General features: G+C 32.8%; 2 protein-coding genes across 5 annotated transcripts in view; one reads left to right on the top strand and one right to left on the bottom strand.

Annotated features, from left to right (window-relative positions):
• Positions 1-5,575, bottom strand: part of LOC134680638 (kinase suppressor of Ras 2-like) — a 41,709-nt gene extending 36,134 nt beyond the window's left edge. For all 3 annotated transcript variants that reach the window (XM_063539763.1, XM_063539762.1, XM_063539764.1), the window contains exons 1-2: positions 5,288-5,575; positions 1,226-1,363 (exon numbers count right to left, since the gene is read on the bottom strand). In XM_063539763.1, the coding sequence (XP_063395833.1) occupies positions 1,226-1,363; positions 5,288-5,452 (303 nt within the window). In that variant the 5' untranslated portion in view covers positions 5,453-5,575. The remainder of the gene's footprint in view (positions 1-1,225; positions 1,364-5,287) is intronic.
• The window catches only part of LOC134680639 (replication factor C subunit 5-like), a 43,624-nt gene continuing 21,312 nt past the window's right edge, over positions 5,537-27,848 (top strand). For both annotated transcript variants that reach the window (XM_063539766.1, XM_063539765.1), the window contains exons 1-4: positions 5,537-5,722; positions 8,592-8,656; positions 9,643-9,779; positions 10,718-10,797. In XM_063539766.1, coding sequence (XP_063395836.1) covers positions 5,679-5,722; positions 8,592-8,656; positions 9,643-9,779; positions 10,718-10,797 — 326 coding nt within the window. In that variant the 5' untranslated portion in view covers positions 5,537-5,678. The remainder of the gene's footprint in view (positions 5,723-8,591; positions 8,657-9,642; positions 9,780-10,717; positions 10,798-27,848) is intronic.

Here is a 27,848-nt window from a genome sequence, read left to right as displayed (position 1 = left end):
TCCTCTCTTTACAATATCCTATAAAGGTAAACATTAAGGCAAAGGTTAAGATATAGGTCAATATAAATGAACAAGAACAGCAATAGGTCATAACCAGTATGTACCCTGACAGTCATGTCCAGTAAAGAATTCAAAGACAGTCCTCTCTTTACAATATCCTATAAATAAAGGTAAATATTAAGGCAAAGGTTAAGATATAGGTCACAATCATAGCATACCCTGTAAAAGGTCTTTTTATGTAGCAGACATTACACTTAACAGTGTACTTCACTTTTATACTTTACTCTTAAATGACATAATACTTGTTTCAGCGTCTCTATAAAATGTTATTAATTTTAAGATATGTTCCAAATGCCTAACATAATTCATTAAACTAACACTTTCTTTAAAAAAAAAGACATATTTTTATAGATTATCGTTGATCATCTCAACGAGGTTGATTTTCTCGCTTGAGCTGGTACAGCAAAAGTGAGAAAAGCAATCGAGTTGAGATGACCAATGATAATCTGTTTATCGTTATTTTACCTATGACAACGTTCTCAATTTCATGTCAATTTCGTTAGCAACGCCACGTGGCCTCCTTAGTTTCTAGCGATATTTTTTCCATATCAAGCGAGAAGCATGATATGAAATTATCACAAAAAAAGATCAAAGGAAAAATGCACAAAATAGCAATAAATATATTTATGTTGTTTTCAATTTTTTAGATATTTTTAAAACCTTTGATAATCTTTTAATTATTAGAACCTTGACTTTTAAAATAACCATGGTTCATATAGAAATAAGATGAGGTATGATTGCTAATTCACACATGGAAACAACTCTCCACTGAGATATACAGTTAGCAACTATAGGTCACTTATCCATTTTTCCCCATCAATTCTGTGACTGAACAATGAACTACTGTAAACCAACTGATTTTACGAGAGCTTTTCATTTACAAGACTTTTGTGTGTAGAAAAATAATGTGAATTTAAATCATAATAACTTGATTCTTTCCTTATTTAATTGCATCAAGTTGACTAGAAAGTGTTAAACATGAAATAAAGTATCTGCTTAATAATTTGGTTAACATATATAAAGTATACGTAATTTGAACAAAGAACACCATTTGCAGAAGCCTTGTAGAACCAGTCTGTGTATGCATATATGGAACAGCCCTTAGCAGGAAAAAGTTTTCAACTGCATAACTACTTAATAAAAGGACATAAGTCACAAAACTTACGGAGATGTAACTCTTTAACCCCACTATGGTCAGCCATTGTTCAGTTTTGGGATATTCTGACAGATGTTTCTTGTTGTCTTCAGCTTTCAGTTGTGTTTTTGCTACCAGCTGCTTACTAAATAACTTGATCAATTTTGTCTAAAAATAAAAACATTAGAAAAATAAATCACATGTTTAAACTTTAGTAAAACATTCATGAAATATAAAACAACTACACAATTTTAACTGTATGAGCACTTGTCTATTGCTGAAGAAAAGAAGAGCGCTAGACTTTTTACATTTATTTTGCGTTGCTTGGTTGCTGCCTTATCATGCTTATTGTTTAATGCTTTATTTCCATTTATAAAAAAAAAGTTTGTCAGTGGTTAAAGTATTCATCAAAGGAATGTTATACATTTGAACTGATTCATCTCTGACTTGCCCCAAAAATTATTCAGACTGAAATTTTGTAACAATATTAATATCAGTAAAATCCTGAATATTGCCAAATACATGTTTAGAACTGTTATGACACTGATCAAGGTATTTATTGGATGTAAGTTCTTACAAGACTACTTTATTTGCTAAATGTGCTAGGTGCTTTGTTTTAATTTGCATGCCTCTCTCACATGTGTCCCAAAGAGGCTTCAAGAGCTTGTTGAAGGCTGCACGGTAACCTATAGTTGTTTATGTTTGTGTCATTTTGGTCTTTTGTGGATAGTTTTCTCATTGGCAATCATACCACATCTTCTTTTTTATATTCACATATTTTTTAATTGTTTGTCATCATGAAATGAGGAGTAAAATCATGTAGTAACTTGACTTTAATTGATAATCATGTTTATGCTAAACAGTTTGTAGAAAAGGGGTCATGAGGATACAGTATTTAAGCTAATTATATTCTTTGCCAAAGGTTAAATGTCATTTTTTTCTTCCCTCTTGTATAAGGAAGCCAAGTCACTGACATTTAGACATTTACGCTAACATTTAAATACCATACACATCCATCTTCACAGGGATAGACATGATAGATAAAAATTATAAAGTAAAATTTCTAAATTCTTACATGGATTTCCAAAGAATATATATCATTATATTTACAGCAATACATATCATATGTACATTGCATTGGCTTATTGTATTTTTTTATTTTAATGCCAAACAAACAAAAAACAATGTTGGTCATAGCAATACACATACAAAACATTAATAGTACATAATACATTGTAAATAAATGATTTGTATATATATACAATGTAGTTGTATGTTGTTAAACATCAAAGGTAAAGTAATGATATGTAATTATTATATATTAATGACATGTTAATCAATTACATGGCTGTTAGGTATGGTCTGATGACAGGTGTTTATGTCTTAACAAGACAGTTACACTCTCTCATTGTTCCTACTAAACAACTTGCCATGATGGTTAAGGTTCTATATATATGACATTTCAGCAGACACCACCCCATCTCTATGATAACACCTTAAAATGATTTTGGTGGGGGAACTATATGCAACGTATTAACTTAACTTATCCAATATTGCAAAAGGTCTTGCTGCTGTACATGTACATCATGTTTGTTTGTTTATTATTTTCTAGATAAATCAGGCTATTAGTTTTCTAGTTTAAATTGTTTTTATTTGTCATTTCAAGGCCTTTTACAGAGCTCTATCTTTGGGGTATGGGATTTGAGAATCATCTACATGTTGAAGGATATACAGTTGAATGATCTTTAAGTTATTTCACCAAATGTCTAGGGTATAATGTCAAGGATAAAAAAAAGAGAATTCCTACTGGGCTAGTTGAGAAAACCACCTTAACTATACATACATATATACTTATACATGTACATTGAAGTTTGGGATACAATGATACAGATTAATTTTCCCCTTAAAAAAAATGCATTCCCTTAACTTGACTAACATGACTAACTACTCTATCAATTTTTAGAAGTGACCACATTTCTTTTGTTCGTTGTAACAAGAACATGCATGACCCACTAAAATCATTTGCAACCAAATAACAAGGCCAAACAACACTAAAGGTCAACAATAGACAAGTGTTCTAATATGTTGATCTATAAATTGACCCAGAGTTGTTCATTTATTGAAAGTCATCAAGCACTTATTTACTAAGCTGAACAAGTTCTAGGATATTAGTCATAAATTCTCCTGTCTTTTTGGTAGTCCTACATGTATTTACAAAACTACATATACTTTTATTTTCTGATCATGTGCAGATGTCATATACATGATATAAAGTTCAAATTTTCATAGATTGTTGCTCATTTAACAAAAATATTGATTTCAAACAAGTACATAAATGGCATCATCTCTAATTATTGTAGCAATTTCCCAAAAATGTAAAGGAGCAACCATTTCACTTCAGGGGAGTATGGGTTTTCATCTGAGTCAGATTTTTTTTATTGTGCAATTGATTGTACAACTTAAATATCACATGAATATATTGCTTGTTCTTTAATTTTTTAATGTTGTTTTTTTGTTTCTTAAGTAAATTAAATGCAAATGGACAAATTCATTGATATTATCCATATCATTTACATTTCAAGACCATTACTACAAAGGTTAATTTTAATTACAATGTTTCCACTTCTAAAATTCAGAAGTAAATTTATTTGAAAAGTGATGTCTTCCTGATGAACGTTTGGAAAAGGAAGTCAGTTCTTTAAATATGTTCTTATTGTAACCGTAAGCTAAATAATGAAACTTTTTTATTCAAAATTAAATGTGTCAACGTGATTTGTCCAAAAAAACAACATTGAACTTTTGTGTATAAAACAGACAAAAAAACATGAATGTGTCCACTCACACTATCATTTTCTATGTTCAATGGACTATGAAATTGGGGTTGAAACACTAATTTGGCATTAAAATTAGAAAGATCATATCACAGGGAATATTGGTAATAAGTTTCAAGTTGATTGAACTTCAACTTCATCAAAAAGTACCTTCACCAAAAACTTTAACCTGAAGCAGGACAGACGGACTAAAATATGTGCAGACAAACATACAGATGAACAAATGGACGCACAGACCAGAAAACATAATGCCCCTCTACATTCTAGCTATACATGCTATAGGTGGGGCATAAAAAACATGAAATCTAATATTGTACATGACCGTTTCAAATAAATGTTGCTTTTCATACCCTTCCAGTGTTTTCCATAGTAATGTGATGCTACAATTATCTGAATTGATTTTCTTATAACCATGTACATTATTTTATGGATGCAAGCAATGCAATTATTTTTAGAAACACGATGATAGATAAAAATTTCCCTGCCTGCCTACTGGATGAAATATATAAGGAGATCACTGCCTTCATAATTGTAGTTTATACATCCAAGCAATACATTGTATTAACCATTTTTTCTCAATCAGGTCCAATTGTTAAAAGTTTAAACATAGAACATGTAGAAGTTTACAACTTGCATTTAATTTTTTTATATTCAAAAAACTTTTTAAAATAAAAAATATTAATTTACTTCATTGATTTCCATGAAACATAGTTTGTACCAAAGAAAATAATAATTATACCATGTACATGTAACTGATCTAAAACCTATAAAATTCATATGTACGATATACATGTAGAGGCCAAAAGTAGAGACATTTTTTAAATTTATTTTCACATATATCTATTATACTAGTCATGCTAGTGTCAGTGTAGACATGGCTAGAGATTTTGACACTGTCACTGGCTGATTATCTTTAGTATGTTTGTATTAAAAAAGGAATGATCATATATCATCAATGCGCATTTTAAATACAAATGTACATGTACCAATATTTATCAAATCTAAAATGTTTGTTGTAAATTTTACAAAACAAAGTCTGATTTGCTGGATCACTTATTTTCAATGACTAATTAACAATCACCCTGTTAATTAGTTTTATCACCTAATTAGATTATAGATCAAGTAACAAGGTATTGTCAATTAACAAGATAATGAAGACGGGTGGCTAAATGCCTTCCGGCATTAGTCAGCTGTTAAATGTTTACATTTTAGAGACGTAAACAAAAGCTAATCAGGGGCGTTTCAACACTTATATGAATACCTCCGTATCCCGGATTTCTTTTTGTGTAATTTCTTCTGAAGGATCGCATTGTTCACGTAATCCTTTCAATTTTATCGCCGTAAAGTCGATCATATCTTGCGCTGTCGTGCACATTGAAATGGCCCTTTTGATCTCTCCATTTTCGGCCTCTGATGAGTCTACCATCTTCCTAAAGTTACCTATACACTAAATTACGGTGCATGCTTTTTAACTTCCCTAGCAACAAATTATTTTTTTACATGTAAAATGATCAACAAGTGACAAAATAGTCGTCATTTGTTATTTTTTGACAGTCCAAAATGATTTCCGCCATATTGCGAAGCAAGCACTCTCGTCAAATTGACGTCACGTGACTTAGACGAGACGTAATAAAATTTGCCGGGAAAGAGAAATGACAACAAAAGAAGAAAAAGCTACAACTCCTAATTTACCATGGTATAATAAGATATTTACGTTATTTCAACTTCCGCCATTTATTCTACTACATGTTTTAAATAAATCATGAAATTGCTTGACACTAAACTTAATGAAACAACACATTGTAAAAAGAAAAAAAGGGGGAGGTAGATCATGATTTAGTTACATACAATATGGTATCCACTAACACATTCTGACACTGACGGACGTTTGATACTGAACATCAGTCTGAATAACCCCACCCTAACAGTACATGCAAAAGGATTGATTGAAAAATAGGTGTTAAATATTCAGTTCCAGTGGCAAATATTACATGCATATGATTCAATAATTTATATCTTGGGTCACTTTCAGCACTAATGTGCTTGTTTTGAGCGGTTTAATTATTGGCGGAGGAAGTCAGAGTGCATGCAGATAACCATAGACCTTCAGTAGGAAACATCTATTTATTATCGGCCTATCGACAATGACCGAGACAGGAACAATATGTTGATACTTAGGCCAACTAAAATTAATTAGTAGATTTTCATCCAAATTTTTGAAAAAAATGGGGCGGGTGGGAGGATTTTATTTTTTTAATTTTATTTCGTATGAAACCCTTGTCACAAGGTCTTCATACTGTGGGGTATATGCTAGTGGGAAACAAGCTTGTATAATGTATATAAATGCTATATAAGGAATCCTACACTAATTGAAAACTCTTAAATAAAAATCCCTGATTGGCAACCACTGTTATACATTTAATTACGAATTTGCCGATTTAGAAACCTATTTATAGTATACATCAAAAAGAAGTGAAATGCTCTCTTCAGTTGAACTATACCTACACCAAATTAATTTTGCTTCTAAGCAATGGGTTTGTAGTCCCCATAAAATCAATAAATGTATCGGTACAATTGTATGCAACACAAGTATTATGAGTACAGAAAAAAATGTAAACTCAGTGTTAAAAGAAATTATGATGTAAAGCATGAACTTAATTAAAAAGTAGTTGTTGTTAAATGACTAAATAATAATTGAGGGTATTGGGACAGTTACAGATGATGTTTGCTGTTTGTCAACAAAAACAACAGCCATGGGTAAATATTTTAAAGGGCTTAAATTGTTTTAATTAAAATGCGTGTTTGTCGACTTTTTTTCTCAATATACAGTCATAAAATCAAATCAAACAAGTTCGTGCTTGTGTCAATTTCTTTAATCCAGTCATGTTTTTTGTACCAATTTGTTCTACGATTCTTGCGCTTTGGATATCAGTCAGAGTCCAAATTTCCTGACCCAAAGTCATTGTATAAATAAAGAAAAAAACACGGTTTTCGATTCACTTGTGACTACCGCAATTTGCGTTCAAGGACAAGGCGTTTGACTCGTAACTCGAATATTTCATGCCCTTCTCGTTATCAATCTCTATTCTTGGTAGATGATGTTGTCATCATAGAGCAGCAGCATATATCCACTTAATCATTTTTGTTAGATTACTCGAAGAAATAGTATGATTCAAAAACGAAATTTGAAACAGGAAGTTTTGAATGAAACGAAATAATCGATGGTTCCCGGTAATGGACATGAACAAAATCCGGAAATCGTATTTTTGTTAAATAAAAAAAATCGGGGAGGGCGGGGATGAAAATCTTGGAATTAATTTTAATTGGCCTTACAAGAGGGTGGTAAAAAGGTTGGGGATAACATGGCAACACATTAAATTGAAATTGCTACAAATGTTGCACAGAATCAAGTAAAAACTGCTCTGTGGTCGGGTTGTTGTCTCTTTGACAAGTTCCCCATTTCCATTCTCAATTTTAATTTTACAATAGAATGAAAAAGTAAATTAAAAATGGTAGCAACATACATCAAGTTCTATTTGATTACATATAAATACGTTAATTCTCGTGATGATACCTGCTTTGCTGCATTGCATTTTCAGAAGAAACCACTCATGCATTTGATTGCATATTGAGGGGTATTATTTTATGCACTCAAAGTTTGCTGAAATAAGTTACAGGAGACCATGTTCTAAGCAAAAGCACAAAACTTAATCATCTGAAGCTAATTGTAAGTTTTGTTTAATAAGCCCTACAATAATATCTTCAATCAATTCCTGGTTTACTTTTCAATTGAATGCGTGACAATACAAGAAATTAAGAGTGCCGACATGAAAAACAAAAAACAAAACCTAACAACACAAAAACATGTGAAATGAAAAGGCTGAAAACTTGCATGAAAATGACCTTTTACCACCCTTTTACAAAACATTACATGTACAGTTTTGTATGGCAAGGGGAGATAAAGTATAAACAGTAGAATATATACGAACAGAACCCTGAGTTAACTAAATCTATATTGCTGAAATTTCAAGGTTCGGATGTCAATCACACAATAAAAAATTTCATTGGGGGAACTCCCCAAGAAACTTGATAAATCTGAAAGTTGGCAGGTCTGGTCATGGAGAACCCAGATTGACTCAGCCTGTTGCACAGCATATTTAAAAATATAAAATTCTATAATAAAAATCAGTGTGTTATTAGGGTTGGTACATGTAGCTCAGGATTTTATAAGTTTCAAAAGAAAATATTGTATACCAGACATGTATAAATGAGTATTACTAGTAAACATATCGTCTGATAAGAAATTTGCTGTCAATAATCTGTCATTGGTTAAAGAAGATGATAAAAGTGGTTTTGATCAGTTACATGTATGATTGATAAGTTGGCAGTTACAACATTTGTCATTTGGTGAAAAGCTTATGGGGGAAAATTGTGTTCAACATTAGGGTTGGTTAAACAGCCGGAATACACTTGCACATATTATTTATTTTAACTCATATAAGTAATTAGTTGTATACATTTTGTACATTCATCTAACTATATCATAAATCTATATTTTTTTTCAGGGTTGAAAAATATAGACCAAAACAGTTAGATGATCTCATTTCACATAAAGATATCATATCAACAAGTAAGATGTAACATTCAACCAAATGTTTATGTAGTTGCACACTAAATTATGATTGTTTTGTTTCCAGGTTGAAATCCTTTATTTGCCCTGTCTTATCTGTCAATCTAAAACAAACAGTTTAGTTTAAACATATTTATTCATAGTGGACTGGGAAACAAATAATTGCAACTTATAATATTAATCCATTTTCACTTTACGGGTGCGAGTGCTGCCTTGCATCGGCTTAAGCCTGCTCTTTTTCAAAATCTAAAAAAGTGTCTTTTACATGCAAGAGAGATTGCGCTCTCTTAACACAAGTCAGTCATTTATCGTCCCTATTCAACAGACTATCATCATTTCCTTGCAAATCTTGTCAAGGGAGAGCCAAAAATTCAGTCTCTGAAATGTTCTCCCTGGAGCAGGGATCGAACCAGGAACCTTTGTGTTAGTAATCCAATGCAATAACCACTGCACCAAGGCTCTCAACGAACAGTTTCAAATTTTTTTTCGCAATGCCTCCACATATTGAGCTGATTATGAGTCTACCATGATGAGTTACAGATCAAGTGGAGACATTCATGCTGTTCGGACACATCTAGTTTCTTACAGATCAATTTAGACAGATATGATAATTTGAGAGTATTATTGTTTGTTTTCAGCTGGGAACCACTAAATATAGTGGATGAAATTCATTTTCCCTTATCTATTATTTTCAAAATTAAAACCAATCAAAACAAAAGTGTATTAACAATATTAATTGATGAAAGTCGATTCCAGTGATGGGATGAACAGATATAAGAAGATGTGGTATGAATGCCAATGAGACAACTCTCCATCCAAATCATAATTTGTAAATTAATGCATTATGATTATAGGTTAAAAAAAAAAAGACAAGTGAAAACCATTCAAACTATAAAACCAAAAGGTCTTAATCTTTTTAAAACGGAAAATACTTCTGATCAACAAAAACAACCTGGGAACTGAATGTTTGTTTTATTATTTTTCAGTTGGTAAATTTGTGAAGGAAGAGCGATTACCACATCTGTTGTTCTATGGACCACCAGGAACCGGGAAGACTAGTACTATATTGGCTGTGGCTAAACAGATTTACTCACCTAAAGAATTTAATTCTATGGTGCTAGAGGTTTGTATGAGATTATAAAAGATGTGTATCAAGTATAAAGAACTGTTAAAATAGCAGTCATTGAAAAATTTACATTTAGAAAGTCTGGTTTCATGAAATTTTGTAGAAGGTACAGCCATTTAACTAAGAGTAGTATTTTTAAAATGAACACTATATGTTATCTGCTCTTTGATTGGTTGTTGTCTCTTTGACATATTCCCCAATCCCCATTTCCATTCTCAATTTTATAAATTATAAATGGGTACTACCTGGTGAATTTGGTCAAGTAGCCACTATTCCTCATAAGCTAGGGTTTGTTTGAAGAGCTTTTGTCTAAAAGTTACTCCTAAGACTAGAATTTTAAAAGCTAGTCATGTAATACAGTAAAAATTTAAATAGTTACAGCTCTTGTTACATGCTTTAGTAAATTTTGTAAAATTTAGATGAATTGAAATTTCTTTTTTAATTTGATGGGAGAAAAGTGAATCTTTCCTACCAGCCTCTGTGCCCATTTTAACATGTGTATGCTTCATATTTTTGTCAAATGTTTATACAGGTTCTTGTTAAATAAAGAGCTGCTGAACCAACGCCTCTTATGTTTTGTGCTTGTAGAGTTCCCTTAAGTGGATACCAGATGGTATGCAGGGTTGTCAGATAAAAAATCAAATACCGCTACATTGACTACAATGTAGCGGTATTAGAGTCTTGTTAAGTGTAAAGTGTTGACAAAAATAGTACCAATCTTTTAATGAGCATAGAACATATGCCATGATAGAATTTTTTCGATTTTATCAGAACAATTTAGAACTTTTTTGCTCTAAAGTGTTTGAATGGCAGTCATTTTGATTTTATGAAGCCAAAACCTCATTACAATCAAGTATTTCTCCTTTTATTTGTTTTAAATCAAAGCCTTTCATTGCTGTATGTGACTTACGCTTATTGTTTCACATTTTTAACAGTTGAATGCCTCAGACGACAGAGGGATAGGAATAGTGAGAGGACAAATACTTAGTTTTGCTAGTACAAGAACCATATTCAAGTAAGTACAATTCTACAATTCATTGATTATCAAATTAACTGTCCTGACTCAAGAGGTAAATGATTTGTGCCCATTTTAGCAACAAGTTAAATGCCAAAGGTTGGTATATATGTGACTTTGGACAAGTGTAACAATTTTTTCCGTTAATGTCTTTGAAGATTTTATATTTCACATAATTCTTTCCCAATATTAACACAACAGCAAATTTAAACAATCAATCTGAATGAAGTTCTGATCAAGCTTCTAATCTTTGCTAACAAGGACTCAGATAATGCTCCATTCTGTTCTTCATTTTAAAGACCCATCAGGAATCTTTGGTGTTGTTAGATTAAAATACCCACCCTGAAAAATTTGAAGGCTGTAATTTCATTGGTTGAAGTAATAATTACCAAAAAGTAAAACCGAGAGTTGTCAGAACCTTGTAAAACAAAGCTTGAATACAGGGTATTCATTTTAATCAGATTGACTGACTTAAGAATTTTGAGTTATAATGTGTATTCAAGACCATTAAGTCTACACAATCCACTGAGACAACAACATTACATCATGTTTGGGGCTAAGACGGGAACCCAAATATTGCACTGTCAGCAGTGACAAAATAAAAAGATAGCTCTAAACATATGGATATCATCTGAGGCTGCTATGACACAGGTCTCAGATATCATTAATAAAAATAAACACATTGCAAATGTTTCCTCTGACATGTCTGATATTAAATGTCATGACAATAAAGCAGAGCCTGGCTCACACTTCACTCTTATAAATCATGACAGCATTTTGTTCAAAACAATTTACCATACTTGGAAAAATAAACAAGCAATATCAATAGTTAGCAGTCTGCACCGTTAGCTACTAGTTAGATGCCCCAGATAGACTAATAAATATTGATTCAGACTAGTGAAAATTTTCAAAACTTTATATAATCCTATAGCGACAAGTTTTGATATTTAGATTCAGGATTAGTAGATGAAAGGTTTTGGCACAGACTGTAGTTTGGTATAATAACCAAAATCAAAATTCAGGATAGATTGTATGTGCTTGTCGGTGTGTAAGCCAAATAAATTGACTATCACATACTGTGGATTCATTTATTTTCGTGGGTACCAATTTTCATGGTTTGAGGAAAACTTTCATATTCGTGGATATTTAATTTCTTGGTTTTGGCAAAGTCTACACTCATTCCTTTACAAAATTTGTATTTCGTTGAACATTTGAATTTGTGGTTCTCCTGTACCCACGAAATCCACGAAAATTGGTATCCAACGAATATTAATGAATCCACAGTACATCATGTACATACTTGCAAGGAACATATAAAAAAGAGAACAGTTGATGAACTTCTTTGTTTTCGTATGATTTCCTTTCATTATGTCTCATATTTAGATTATGTAAAAAATACCAATATATATTCAGGAGCTGGTGAAAAACCTTATCACAGGTCTCATTCAACTTGCGTTTTGCATTTTTCGTTAATGAGTTTTCTCCAAGATGGGGTTAGATGTCATCACATCATCACTAAGTAATTTTGTTACAATTTACAACTGAAAATTATCAAGAATTATTTGGTGTTCACCTGGCCAATGAAAATTGGTACTGAAATTCACAGTACATGGCAACCATTTTATGGATGAAAATTAATAATAATTGACTTTGCCAGAAAAACTGGCTACTGTAAATTCAGAAATTATTGCGTGCATTTATTATTGCGAATTTGTCATTTTAGACTTAAATGCGATTTTAATTATTACGATTTTGTGAAAAATCCTGTGTAATTCATATAAAATATTTCAAAACGCGAGTTTCAATTATTGCGTTTACAACTCGGTCGCATTTTTCGCAATAATAAAAACCTCGCATTAATTTCTGAATTTACAGTATTCTGCACAATTAAGTTTAGAGTCAAACAATCCCTGTTACAAGCATGGTTGAAACCTACAATCTCAAAGTTGTCTGTAGATTTACTTCTTAAAAAAGGGAGACAACTCTGTTATGTGAACATTGAAAGAAAATTGGCAGTCAACCACTGATGAGGAGCAACAGAATTCTGATAAGATAGGCACACTTAATACTTTAAATTGAGATATTATTTTGACGTTTTCATTGAAGCTAAAAATGTACCATCACCAAGTTTGCAACAATAAAATCCCATAATTATAATATTAGAAGTAATTTTTCTTAATAAAGTTTTTGCAATTGCGTTAAGTTTACTCTCATATTTTTTACCAATAAAATGTGAAAATGCAATAACAAATGCACATCTGGATATCTCAATTTACAAAATGTCAAATTGTTAAACATTAAAACATTTTTTGCGCCTGTCCCAAGTCAGGAGCCTCTGGCCTTTGATAGTCTTGTATAATTTCAATTTTAGTTTTTTTGCGTACAATTTGGAGTTTCATATGGTGTTCATTATCACTGGACTAGTATATGTATTTGTTTGGGTGCTGGCTGAAGGACTCCGCCGGGTTGCGGGAATTTCTCGCTTCATTGAAGACCTTTTGGTGACCTTCTGCTGTTGTCTGTTCTTCTATGGTCGGTTGTTGTCTCTTGACACATGCCCCATTTCCATTCTCAATTTTAAAGTCAATGTGTGAGCCTTATAGAAACAAATAACATGTCTCCTAGAAAATACTTTATATTTTTAGCTCACCTGGCCCGAAGGGCCAAGTGAGCTTTTCTCATCACTTGGCGTCCGGCGTCCGTCGGCGTCCGTCGTCGTCCTGCGTTAACTTTTACAAAAATCTTCTCCTCTGAAACTACTAGGCCAAATTAAACCAAACTTGGCCACAATCATCATTGGGGTATCTAGTTTAAAAATTGTGTCCGGTGACCCCGCCAACTAACCAAGATGGCCGCCATGGCTATAAATAGAACATAGGGGTAAAATGCAGTTTTTGGCTTATAACTCAAAAACCAAAGCATTTAGGGCAAATCTGACATGGGATAATATTGTTAATCAGGTTAAGATCTATCTGCTCTGAAATTTTCAGATGAATCTGACATTCAGTTGTTAGGTTGCTGCCCTTAAATTGGTAATTTTAAGGAAATTTTGCTGTTTTTGGTTATTATCTTGAATATTATTTTAGATAGAGATAAACTGTAAAAAGCAATAATGTTCAGCAAAGTAAGATCTACAAATAAGTCAACATGACCAAAATGATCAGTTGACCACTTTAGGAGTTATTGCCCTTTATAGTCAATTTTTAACCATTTTTCGTAAATCTTAGTAATCTTTTAGAAAAATCTTCGCCTCTGAAACTGCTGGACCAAATTATTTGAAACTTGGCCACAATCATCATTGGGGTATCTAGTTTAAAAATTGTGTCTGGTGACCCCGCCAACTAACCAAGATGACCGCCATGGCTATAAATAGAACATAGGGATAAAATGCAGTTTTTGGCTTATAACTCAAAAACCAAAGCATTTAGAGCAAATCTGACTTGGATAAAATTGTTAATCAGGTGAAGATCTATCTGCCCTGAAATTTTCAGATGAATTGGACAACCTGTTTTTGGGTTGCGGCCCCTGAATTGTTAATTTTAAGGAAATTTTGCTGTTTTTTTGGTTATTATTTTGAATATTATAATAGATATAGGTAAACTGTAAACAGCAATAATGTTCAGCAAGGTCAGATTACAAATAAGTCAACATGACCAAAATGGTCAGTTGTCCTCTTTAGGAGTTATTGCCCTTTAAAGTCAATTTTTAACCATTTTTCGTAAATTTTATATATCTTTTACTAAAATCTTCTTCTCTGAAACTGCTGTGCCAAATTGATCCAAACTTGGCCACAATCATCTTTGGGGTTTCTTGTTTAAAAAATGTGTCCGGTGACCTGGCCATCAAACCAAGATGGCCGCCACGGCTAAAAATAGAACATAGGGGTAAAATGCAGTTTTTGGCTTATAACTCAAAAACCAAATAATTTAGAGAAAATCTGACATGAAGTAAAATTGTTAATCAGGTCAAGATCTATCTGCCTTGAAATTTTCAGATGAATTGGACAACCTGTTTTTGGGTTGCGGCCCCTGAATTGGTAATTTTAAGGACATTTTGCTGTTTTTGGTTATTATATTGAATATTATTATAGATATAGGTAAACTATAAACAGCAATAATTTTCAGCAAAGTAAGATCTACAAATAAGTCAACATGAACGAAATGGTCAATTGACCCCTGTAGGAGTTATTGAACTTTGTAGTCAATTTTCAATCTGCTTCCTTTGTTTAATATTCACATAGACCAAGGTGAGCGACACAGGCTCTTTAGAGCCTCTAGTTTATTTATCTTCAAATTGAACATTATCATACAAATACGTTAACAAACAAAGTCTCTTTAAAGGAAGTCTCCAAATCTTTATCACAAATTTAAAAGGTCAAAGTTTTTTTGTTTTTTTTTAAATATATATAGTTCATGTAGTACATGGTCTGTTTTGTTTATTTCTCAATAATCATGGTTGAATACGACAGCATGTAAAACTATAGTTTATTGTGGTTTGTGTTGGTCGTTTTAGTTGAAAACTGTTGAGGAAATATCTATTTCTACATTCCACATTATGTCTGTCTAGATATATGAAATTCCTATTGCCATCTGAGTTGCCTCTTGTACTTGAACGGTAGCATGACATCCTTGTTTGGTACGATGAATAAGACTGACAGCATGTATATGTATATCTGTAATATCCTCCTCCTCCTCGATTTAGGTGGAAATGACTAAGAAATCCAGCTTTAGGACAAATTACAAGCTGTCGGTCTAGATAATGCATATTTCCTTTATCTTCATCTGTATATCCATTATGATGGGTTTGAGTAGTGCAGACTTTTTGCAACATTTTACAACATGTAATTTGGTAGCTGATATGGGTTTTGCTACTGATTATACGGAACTGTTTCATAGCATACCCTGAAGAACCACAGCTGACACTTTGCCTATCAAGATATAATGCGTTTCCTTTTCCACCATCTGAAGTTGACCCTGTAGTTTTGCTAAAGCAGTGTTCTGAGCAGCTGTTTTCATCTTGGTTATCACCACAATTATTTATATAGTTACATTTCTGGGAGCTTGAAATGCATTTCTTTTTATTAGAACAGTGAAACTGACTACTGCAACATCCCTTGAAACATGGACGTTTTTCTTTTTCTAACCCTTGGCATTTTTTTCCACCTCTAAGAGGCTGAATAGCAAAGGTTCTTGTTCTTGTCTGTGAGCCGCCATAATTACACGATTTGTTGCACAATGACCATCCAGTCCAGCTTCCCCAAACACAATCACGGCTTTTACATTTGGTACCGTAATATGTTTGTTTACAATCACATTTTCCAGTGGAATCTTGACATTTAATTGAAAGTGTTCCCTCCTTGAAGCAGTTACAAGGTGTACATATTGGCAGTGATTGCAAGCACTGAACCTCAGACTTTCCAACTCGATGATAACCAGGCTTGCAATCAGTTGTTAGCATAACCTTTGGCGTCACGTAATATCCACCACCACAGTGTATGTTTTGGGAAAACTTAACCTCAGGTGAGCATGTTAGTTTGTTCATTGTTGTTAGTTGTGATTGGACTCTATCTGTGTATAGCATTAAGACATGATCTGTTGATGTTGATAATAAGTTAGATACTTGCAACCACATTAGGTATCCTCTAAGTTGTAAAAGTTGAACCCTCTGCCAGAAAGAATCAATTAAATGTTTGTATTTATTACTGCATCCTTCAACACTGTTGAAATTTCGATCAATGAATTTTACCAAGATTGGTTCTTCTTTGAATAGGGAATAATCTGTGTTGCCTGTTATGAATTTATTTATGTTGTACAGTATCTCCGGTAATCTCCTTGTATACATTCTGATTTGAGTGATAGCAGTATTGTTTAAGGATCTTGAATTCTTGCAGTTGACGTAGCTTTTCATTTTGTAAGTCAAATATTGTAATCGGAGAAATGTTGAATAATAAATACCAAGCTCTTCTTGATGTATAGCAGATTTGGTTGTTGTTGTATCATCCTAAGAATAACATTATTGACATTTTCAAAAGTTTTATGGATGCAATGGGTTGGTGTTAGGGCAAACTGTTTTATTTCATTTGCAGTATTTTGGAGTTGCAGGATCTTTGAAGAAAAAGATACAACTTTTTGTATTTCTTGAATTAAGTGTATTTGATTACTGATCTGACATTCCCCTCCTTCTTTGTATGGTGGACATATACATGTGGGTCTTTCTATATCCTGCCATTTGACACATTGACCCTGACCACATTGGCGTTGACATTTGTCTACAGTGTAGCATAGACCAATAATGTCATATGCCTTATCTCGTAGGCCGTACATAGTCAATTCTGAGTTAACCATACAAATCATACAGGATACCATGCAAACAAGTTTGATATCGATTATGAAGGACATCTTTCCACAGATTCTGAAATGTACAAGTTTATTTAGATTAAATGCCATGACACAGGTTTTGTTCTTCTCATTTATTTTATGATAGTATGATACTAAACCCCTATAGGGAGGAATTGCGCCTGATATTCATATGATGAAGACATAACTTTTCTATCAGTTTAATTGAGCTCCGGAGCTTGCATGTCAGTAACTGCTAGTAGTCTGCTGTTATTTATGTATTATTATTGTCTCGCCTTGACGGACTTAAAAAGCGAGACAAAGGTATGCTGTTTCCGGCGTCAGGGACGGCGTCAACAATGTATTAGTTTGTGATTAGGTCTAGTTCATGGTGAACCACTAGTGGTAGGTCAATGTCAGGTGGAATTTTCGAAAATTCATAAACATTAAAAAAAATCTAATTAAATATTTTTTGGAAGGGCAGACTAGATTTTTTTAGTGTATGAAGACTATAAACTCTAGTTAACTCACACAAAAAATTAGAATTTTTCGAAGATATGCATTTTCATCATCCAACTTGAAAGACTGTCGTCAAGTACTTTCAGTCAAAAAATAGCTATTTTACACACCTTCTCTGTTTTTGTGACTCATTAGATAGGTATTTCACTTGACCCATATATTTCATCTTTTAGTACTGTGATTTTTTTGTGTTATCAAGTCAACCTGTAACTTTAATATATAAAAATGATAGAATCTGAAGCGAGACGATGTATGAAATATTCTTACTTTGTACGATATCAAGACAAAATACTCAACTCAAACACGCCCAAACATAAAAAGGTGAACTCGGTTTTCTCTTTTCGATACAATTGTTACCCATTTTTTGGAAATTTTTCTTCAGTCACATAATGGAAGGGCAGACACGAAAATTACTGAACTAATAGATTGATATGTTTTCCGTCCGTGGTAATTTTTTCAAAAAATCGGAGGTTATGCATTTTCTTCATCCAACTTGAAAGATACCCATGTCGTCGACTTGATATCTAATTGTTCTGGTTAACTATCTACTAGATAAATTGAAAACTTCTGCAAATGGTGTTTTTAAAATAAAACACCTCGTAATTGAGAAGAAATTTGCAATTTTGTTTGTTTCTATTAACTTTTAAAAATTTTGTCACTATAGTAAACAATACAGTACACATTTATCGCCTTCTCTAACAAAGAGCTTTGATTCTTTTGTTCTATTTCAACCTGGTTTCCGACTGTTTAGCCATGTACCAGTCATTGTTCATCGACTTTGAATATTTGCATAACTTACATATTAAAGTATTGCTATTTTAATTTCAACATTTGCATTATCAAAATTACAAAAAGGCAAGACATATCTCTGTGATAACAGTTTATCATTTTGTTTATTTTCTTTTGTTACATTTTCTGACATCGGAATCAGACTTCTTTTGAACTGAATTTTAATTTGCGTATTGTTATGCATGCTTTTACTTTTCTACATTGGCTACAGGTATAGGGGAGGGTTGAGATCTCATAAACATGTTTAACCCATCCGCAATTTTTTACCTGTCCCAAGTCAGGAGCCTCTGGTCTATGTTAGTCTTGTATGCTTTTTGTTGAGCCTGCAACTTTTGTTGCAGAAAGCTCAACATAGGGATAGTGATCCGGCGGTGGCGTTAGCTAACTTTTTAAAAGCTTTAAACTTTAGAAGGTGGAAGACCTGGATGTTTCATTCTTTGTATATAGATGCTTCATGTTACGAAGTTTCCATCAGTCACATGTCAAATGTCCTTGACCTCATTTTCATGGTTCAGTGACCACTTGAAAAAAAAGTTCAGATTTTTTGTAATGTTGAATTGTCTCTTATTATAGTAATAGGATAATTATATTTGGTATGTGCGTACCTTGCAAGGTCCTTATGCCCGTCAGACAGTTTTCACTTGACTTTGACCTCATTTCATGGATCAGTGAACAAGGTTAAGTTTTGGTGGTCAAGTCCATATCTCAGATACTATAAACAATGGGGCTAGTATATTAGGTGTATGGAAGGACTGTAAGGTGTACATGTCCAACTGGCAGGTGTCACCTGACCTTGACCTCATTTTCATGGTTCAGTGGTTATGGTTAAAGTTTTGTGTTTTGGTCTGTTTTTCTCAAACTTTATGCAATAGATCTACTATATTTGTTGTATGGAATGATTGTAAGGTGAACATATCTTGCTTGCAGATGTCATCTGACCTTGACCTCATTTTCATGGTTGAGTGGTCAAAGTTAAGTTTTTGAGTTTTGGTTTTTATACGCCCGTCGTCTTTTAGACGGGACGTATTATGGTATACCGTTGTCCGTCCGTCTGTCGTTCACACTCCGGACAATAACTCAAAAACGCTTTCACCAATTTCCATGAAACTAAAGTGAATTGTTTATATCTATTGACATAGGCTCCTTTTTGTTCTTTTTTTAATTTCAGATTTTAAGTTTTGGATTTATGGGGCTTTATTCATAAAAAAAGGGGGGATTTTCAACACTTCGGACAATAACTCAAAAACACTTTCACCAATTTCCATGAAACTTTAGGGAAATGTTTATATTTATTGATGTAAGCTCTTTTTCGTTTTTTTTTAAATTCAGATTTTAAGTTTTGAATTTATGGGGCTTTATTTATAAAAAAGGGGGGATTTTCAACACTTCGGACAATAACTCAAAAAGGCTTTCACCAATTTCCATGAAACTTTGGTGAATTGTTTATATCTGTTGATGTAAGCTCCCTTTCAATTTTTATAAATTTCAGATTTTAAGTTTTGGATTTATGGGGCTTTATTCATAAAAAAAATTTGTAAGGGTTCTGCGGAACCCAGTGTCTCGCCTACTTTTGCTGTAAATCGCGGGCTCAACCAAAATGAGGAAAAAACTCAATAAAAATATTCCTTTTGATACAATCTTCTGATTGTAAGAAGCTTCTGTCCAAGTTTGGTTAAAATCCAGGATAGTTTATGAATCTAATAAATGTTTTAATAACAACTGCAGACTGTACATGTATGTATGGTTCACCCTGCCACATTTTTGCGCCTGTCCCAAGTCAGGAGCCTCTGGTCTTTGTTAGTCTTGTATTATTTTAATTTTAGTTTCTTGTGTACTATTTGGAAATTAGTATGGCGTTCATTATCACTGGACTAGTATATATTTCTTTAGGGGCCTGCTAAAGGACACCTCCGGGTGCGGGGATTTCTCAATACATTGAAGACCTGTTGGTGACCTTCCACTGTTGTTTTTTCTATGGTCGGGTTGTTGTCTCTTTGATACATTCCCCATTTCCATTCTCAATTTTATTAACTGGAAGAAAAAATCTAAGTCCATTTAAAAGTAAAATACGGAAAAAAATGGATTTATTATTTAACAAAATTTACTTCTGGATACTATTTTATGATCATTATCAAGCTTCTGTCCAAGTTTGGTACAAACCCAGGATAGTTTAAGAAAGTTATTAAAATTTTAAAAACTTTAACCACAGAGTGAATGAAATGTTTCCCCACAGAAAAACTATGTCCATTTAAAAGTAAAATATGGAAAAAATGGATTTATTTTTTTACAAAATTTACTTCTGGATACTATCTTATGATCATAAACAAGCTTCTGTCCAAGTTTGGTACAAATCCAGGATAGTTTAAGAAAGTTATTAAAATTTTAAAAACTTTAACCACAGAGTGAATGAAATGTTTCCCCGCAGAAAAACTATGTCCATTTAAAAATAAAATATGGAAAAAATGGATTTATTTTTTTACAAAATTTACTTCTGGATACTATCTTATGATCATAAACAAGCTTCTGTCCAGGTTTGGTAAAAACCCAGGATAGTTTAAGAAAGTTATTAAAATTTTAAAAACTTTAACCACAGAGTGAATGTAATGTTTCCCCGCAGAAAAACTAAGTCCATTTATAAGTAAAATTTACAAAATTTACTTCTGGATACTATCTTATGACCATAAAGAAGCTTCTGTCCAAGTTTGGTAGAAATCCAGTATAGTTTAAGAAAGTTATTAAAATTTCAAAAACTTTAACCACAGAGTGAATATTTGTTGACGCCGCCGACGACGACGGAATGTAGGATCGCTTAGTCTCGCTTTTTCGACTAAAGTTGAAGGCTCGACAAAAAGGGGGATTTTTAATACTTCGGACAATAACTCTTAAAGGCTTTCACCAATGTCCATTAAACTTTGGTGAATTGTTATATCTATTGATGTAAGCTCCCTTTCAATTTTTATAAATTTCAGATTTTACATTTCCGTGTTATGAATTTTTATGCTTAAAAAGGGGGGGAGTTTCCAATTTTGGGACAATAACTAACACTTTCGTTAAAAGAGCAACGGGCTTATCATGCGCTTAAGTGCAGCCCTTAATTTTATCTAATACTATATGCCATACCTCAACTATATTTGGTGTATGGAAATATTTTATGATCTATATGTCAGTCGTGCAGGTTTAATTTGACCTTGACTTCAATTTCACGGTTCATTGCTCAGTGTTAAGTTTTTGTGCTTTGGTCTATTTTTCTTAAACTATAAGTCATGTAAGTAATAGGTCAACTATATTTGTTGTATGGAAGCATTGTTAGATGTACATGTCTGCTTGGCATGGTTTATTTGACCTTGACCTCATTTTCAGTGTTCATTGGTCTTTTTTTAGTTATCTTGGTTAATGTTAAGTTCATGTGACAGTTTTAAATAAAGCTTATACTTAGAACTATCAACATAATCAAGGGTCCGGAAACAGTCATATTTGCCAGTCATGTCCTAAACTTTTAATTGGGATTTAGGTCAAATTTTATTTTTCAACAGTAATAATTTGGTCATTTCGTTGAGATCGACTTTCAAAATCTAACACACGTGCTTTGTTTACTATGTAATACGCATGCTTGAAATTCTCTTCCACAGATTTAGACAATTAATCGTTAATTTAAAATAATTTCATCCTAAATAAAGCTAGTGCAACTATTTAAATTAATATTCTTACACTATTAAAGGTAAAATATTAAAAAGCCGATGATTTCCTGTGAAACTAATCCCGGAAATGAGCCCGGAATTGTTCGTTTTAGTATTGTCTCAGTAAATCCGGATTGAATTTTGACTTCAGAATCGAAACAAACGTAAGCGATAACTGAGAATATTATCGTTTTGAGTCATTAAAATCATTTTATTTTTAAACTGTTGCCTTCTCTTAATTGCTCACAAACGATTTTTGGAAAATGGTAGAACAAATCATGAAGTAAATGCGATGCAACAGTGAAACAAGTTTGTTGATGCTACGAACATGACAATCGAGTATGAGCATACTCATAATGAGTCTCATGTAGTAATGTGATTTTGACAATCATTTTTTGGGATACGATTGCTGTCAAGCAATCTGTAGACTTTTACCGTTGACCCTATGATACACTCCCTCACGTCATTCGTTTTATTCTTAACATTCAGCAACATCTCAGATTCTTATGATTGTCTTGCTTTAAAAGGTAAAAACAAGCAAAACAATTGAACATAAACACCTTTCCTGTAATGTTTTACTCATAATCTTCATATGTGATATTTTCCTTGACTTATATGCGTGTTTTTAACAATACGGAAAATCAGAATTAAACAGTATTTATATTTAGTGTTTTTATAAATTTAGAAACATGTCAGAGGGAATTCCCAAATTTTGATAACTTGCGAGAGTTCTCTGAATTCCGATCGATAATTCTATTTCTGTCATAAGAACTGAAGTGGAGTATTTCTATATTTTACCGTTATGAAACTGATATTTGATCCTATACTCTCATAAAGAAATGGAGAACCATTCATAATATCAATTAATGAACGTTCTTGTTCCAAATCGGAAGTCGCCGTTTGTTTATGTAACAGTGCGCATGTGCGGTCTCATTAATTAGAGACAAGAAGCGACAAGAAGAATAATATGTTAGCAACAAGAAACTATGTTAATATTGATAGAAAAAAAAGAAACTTGTAAATCTAATTCAGTTGCTACATTTATTTACATGATATTTTAATAGATATCAGAGGAAGTATTACGTCTACCCTGTTGTTTTATGGTATTATTACACTTTTACTTGTGTTTTAGAACAATAATATATTTTGTCTTATAATTTGTTTTTAAAACTATTTTTGTGCAATATATAATAAACTTGCAAAATGAATTTGTGCATAATTGTCCAGAAAATACATACACAAATTGTGAAATACAAATTAAGAACTGAAATCAAACAAGAGGAAAACATAATTAAAATGTGAATATTTTTATCATTTTGTTTAGTGTATTGTTTCATTTAACGATATTTATCATGTTTATGCATATTGATTGAAGATTAAAGGAAATTGATGACAATCTTGAGTTTGCAACATGTGTTCACTATTTACAATAATTGTATATTCTGGTGCGTGTAATTGTTGAAAGTGTTTGTTGGATGTTATTGTAGCAATAAAACAAGGGACACGTGCCTCATTAATCTCATTTGATGCTCTAAATTGTTCATAACCTTAGAATGAAGCCACAGCTAATGTTGGTCCTATCAGGAAAAATTAATTGTACAGTTAGAAGGAAATAATATTTCATGTTTTTGTTTTAATAAATCCTTCAAAGGGAAGGTGACAAATCTTTGTTTTCATTTTCATTTTATAGCGTTTACAATTCCTTTTCAATTTCGTCATCTATCAATATGATAATAAAAACTACACAATCCCTTCCTCGCAAATTTTTATGCCTCACCAACAATAGTAGAGGGGCATTATGTTTTCTGGTCTGTGGCTCCGTTTGTCTGTGCGTCCGTTCATTCAGGTTAAAGTTTTTGGTCAAGGTAGTTTTTGATGAAACTGAAGTTCAATCAACTTTAAACTTAGTACACTTGTTGCTTATGATATGATCCATCTAATTTTAAAGCCAAATTAGACTTTTGACTTCAATTTAACGGTCCACTGAACCAGGAACATATATATTAAAATTAGATATACTGTTCCCAGACTGAACATAGAAAATGAAAGTGGAAGTTTCAGGTTAAAGTTTTTGGTCAAGGTAGTTTTTGATGAAATTGAAGTCCAATCAACTTCAAATTTAGTACATATGTTTCCTATAGTATAATCTTTCTAATTTTAGTGCCAAATTAGATTATTACCCAATTTCACGGTCCATAGGACATGCAAAAGGATAGTGCGAGTGGAGTGGGGCATCCGTGTACTTTAGACACATTCTTGTTAATTTCTTCATCCATCAATATAATACTAAAAAATTATTTTGATGTATTTGATAAAAAAAAAAGTTTTCTTGTCGCTAGATAGCTTCTTGTCGCTTTTTGTCACTAAATTTATTCTTCTTGTCGCTTCTTGACGCTTCTTGTCGCTAATTAGTGAGACCCCGCATGCGTATAGTTTTCCTGATTTCAAGGGGTATCAGATTGAGTGATTCCCCGCTTCATTGGTTAATTTGAAACTCATGGGATTCTTTCTATGTCTGTCTGCTATTGAGGGTTAATTTTGTTGCACAAATTTAAATCATATGCATAATTTAAATTAAAATAAATGCTTCATCGTAAAAATAACTTATAACACCCCTTCAGCCGAAATGGGGTCTTCCATATTATCGTTTTGAGTTGTCTCCCTTCTGGAAGTATTCGTCAAGAAAAATTAACTCGTTAATGCAGATAAACGTCGTATTATATTAAGTACGATCTCAATTTAAACAGAGGAGTGTGTATGGAAAGGAGTCATGCCCTCTGACCCAAAGGAACTTCAATATTTAAAGAGTAAGAAATGGGGTTCCTCCTAAACTGGTCTGCCGTTCTATATATAAATAGCTTCGCACTGAAGGTCAGTGTGTGATAAGTGAACACAACAGGGGCCAAGTTTAGGGTTCCTCCTAGAATTACGGTAATAAGATACGGAATCAAGTTAACTCGTACCACGGCAACTAGTACCAAAAAAAGTTAACTTGTACCACTGGGAAGTCGTACCATTCAGAAAAATATATTAAAAAAATATGATTTGTTATGGGTTTTTATTTGTAAACTTAATAAAAATAAAGTTGAATTACTTGCATTTTATACAGGATTTTAATGAAAACTTAGACAAAAATAAAGAATGTTTTTAAGCATTATTGTTTTAACTGATCTTTCAAACTAGAACATAGGCGGATCCAGGGCCCTCCCCCTTTTTCGTGGGAAAAATTTGGTTGATTATAAAGGGAATCATTGAAGCATGACTGGAGCGGGCCCCACTTAGGAAAAGTTCTGGATCCACCAGTGTAGTACTTAATCCAAAAGAAAGTTAAAACATTGCTTTAACTGTACCTTAAATTGAATATATATATATACATCCAATTTAAGTTAATTAAAGCTGTAATCCAGGCCCGTAGCCAGGAATTTCCAAAGGGGGGTTCGTTGGACTCACAAACTCGACTTTAACAGTCACAATTCGAACATAACATTGACTTTAACAGTGCTTATTTGTTTTCAAGGGGGGGTTCGTCCGAACCCCCTGAACCCCCCTGGCTACGGGAATGTAATCCATGATCACAAACTGAATGCTATGTTTACAATTGTTAAAAGCTGCTTTTTTGGCGGGAAAAAAGGAGGACCCCTTTACAGGAATCAGTTACCTTTCATTGTTATTTTTAGACCGTAAAAATAATTTTGGCAATCATTTTGACTAACTGCTGAGATTAAATTCTTCATGAAAAATTTTCTTCGGGTGAAACTGTTAATACTTTAATTTATCTACATCTGCCACAGTATTTTCTATTCAATAGACAAGGAACATTAGCTACAAATTGGTCATTGTACTTTCAAATTATGTACATTTTACAGACTTAAGAGGTATTGAGTGAAAGTAACGTATATCATGTATGTTCATCATTTAACACCATTTAAATGCATTTAAATAAGTTGGTACAAGTTTGCATTGGTACAAGTTTTTTTTTAGTGGTACGAGTTTACAATGGTACGGGATAACCTTAATTCAATAAAACACAATGAGTACATGGCTTATACACTTGTAACCGGGATTGGCTATTCTTAAAGTTGAGTGACTATTCAGATTATTACATTTTGCATGTGCAGTTGAATTAGTTTTGAAAATAATACTATCCAGCTGTACCAGGGTTACCGGCCAAAAATGCTTGAGACTCATGCATGTTCATGCTTTTTTTGCAGCAGTATCCTTGGATCTATTTTTTTCCTCTTTGATCTTTTCAATTTTGGACAAATCTCATGCATTTGCTTAATGAAAATTTGGCAGAACTGCTATACATGTGTCAATGAAAACTTTGGCAATCGTATCCCTCAGAGCATTCTGCTCTTTGATTGTAAAGGGCCATCAACTTTTAAGTTGTATGAAAATGACTGAAATTAGGTGAAAAAATTTCCGGATCCTTGAACATAATATCAATGATTAGTAAAGAAGGCGAGACATTTCAGCGTGTGCACTCTTGTTAATTTTAGTTTCTTGTGTATAATTTCAGAGTTTAGTATGACGTCCATTATCACTGAACTAGAATACATATTTTTTAAGGGGACAGCTGAAGAACGCCTCCAGGTGCAGGAGTTTCATGCTACATTGAAGACCTATTGGTGGCCTTCGACTGTTGTCTGTTCAATTGGAGTTATCTTTCTTTGTCTAGAATAGTAGTTGAATCAACTTAAATCATTGTTTTTGTTGAGCCTGCAATGCTGGATGCTTCATACTTTGTATATAGATGCCTCATGTTACGAAGTTTCCGTCAGTCACATGTCAAATGTCCTTGACCTCATTTTCATGGTTCAGTGACCACTTGAAAAAAAAGTTAAGATTTTTTGTAATGTAAAATTCTCTCTTATTATAAGTAATTGGATAACTATATTTGGTATGTGTACCTTACAAGGTCCCCATGTCCGTCAGACAGTTTTCACTTGACCTTGACCACATTTCATGGATTAGTGAACAAGGTTAAGTTTTGATGGTCAAGTCCATATCACAGATACTAGAAGCAATAGGTCTAGTATATTCGGGAATGGAAGGACTGTAAGGTGTACATGTCCAACTGGCAGGTGTCATCTGACCTTGACCTCATTTTCATGGTTCAGTGGTTCTAGTTATGTTTTTCTTATACTATATGCAATAGGTCTACTATATTTGGTGTATGGAATGATTGTAAGGTGTACATGTCTAGCTGACAGGTGTCATCTGACCTTGACCTCATTTTCATGGTTTAGTTGTCAAAGTTAAGTTTTTGAGTTTTGGTCTATTTTTGTCGAGCCTTCGACTTTAGTCGAAAAAGCGAGACTAAGCGATCCTACATTCCGTCGGCGTCGTCGGCGGCGTCCACAAATATTCACTCTGTGGTTAAAGTTTTTGAAAATATAATAACTTTCTTAAACTATACTGGATTTCTACCAAACTTGGACAGAAGCTTGTTTATGATCATAAGATAGTATCCAGAAGTAAATTTTTCAAAAATAAAATTCCATTTTTTCTGTTTTTTACTTATAAATGGACTTAGTTTTTCTGCGGGGAAACATAACATTCACTCTGTGGTTAAAGTTTTTAAAATTTGAATATCTTTCTTAAACTATACTGGATTTCTACCAAACTTGGACAGAAGCTTGTTTATGATCATAAGATAGTATCCAGAAGTAAAGTTTGCAAAAATAAAATTCTAATTTTCTGTTTTTTGCTTATAAATAGACTTAGTTTT

Source organism: Mytilus trossulus, chromosome 8 (assembly GCF_036588685.1).
Source record: "Mytilus trossulus isolate FHL-02 chromosome 8, PNRI_Mtr1.1.1.hap1, whole genome shotgun sequence".
Lineage (NCBI taxonomy): Eukaryota > Metazoa > Mollusca > Bivalvia > Mytilida > Mytilidae > Mytilus > Mytilus trossulus.
The sequence above is the reverse complement of the archived record's forward strand: the minus strand, read 5'-3'. Positions and strand labels throughout refer to the sequence as shown.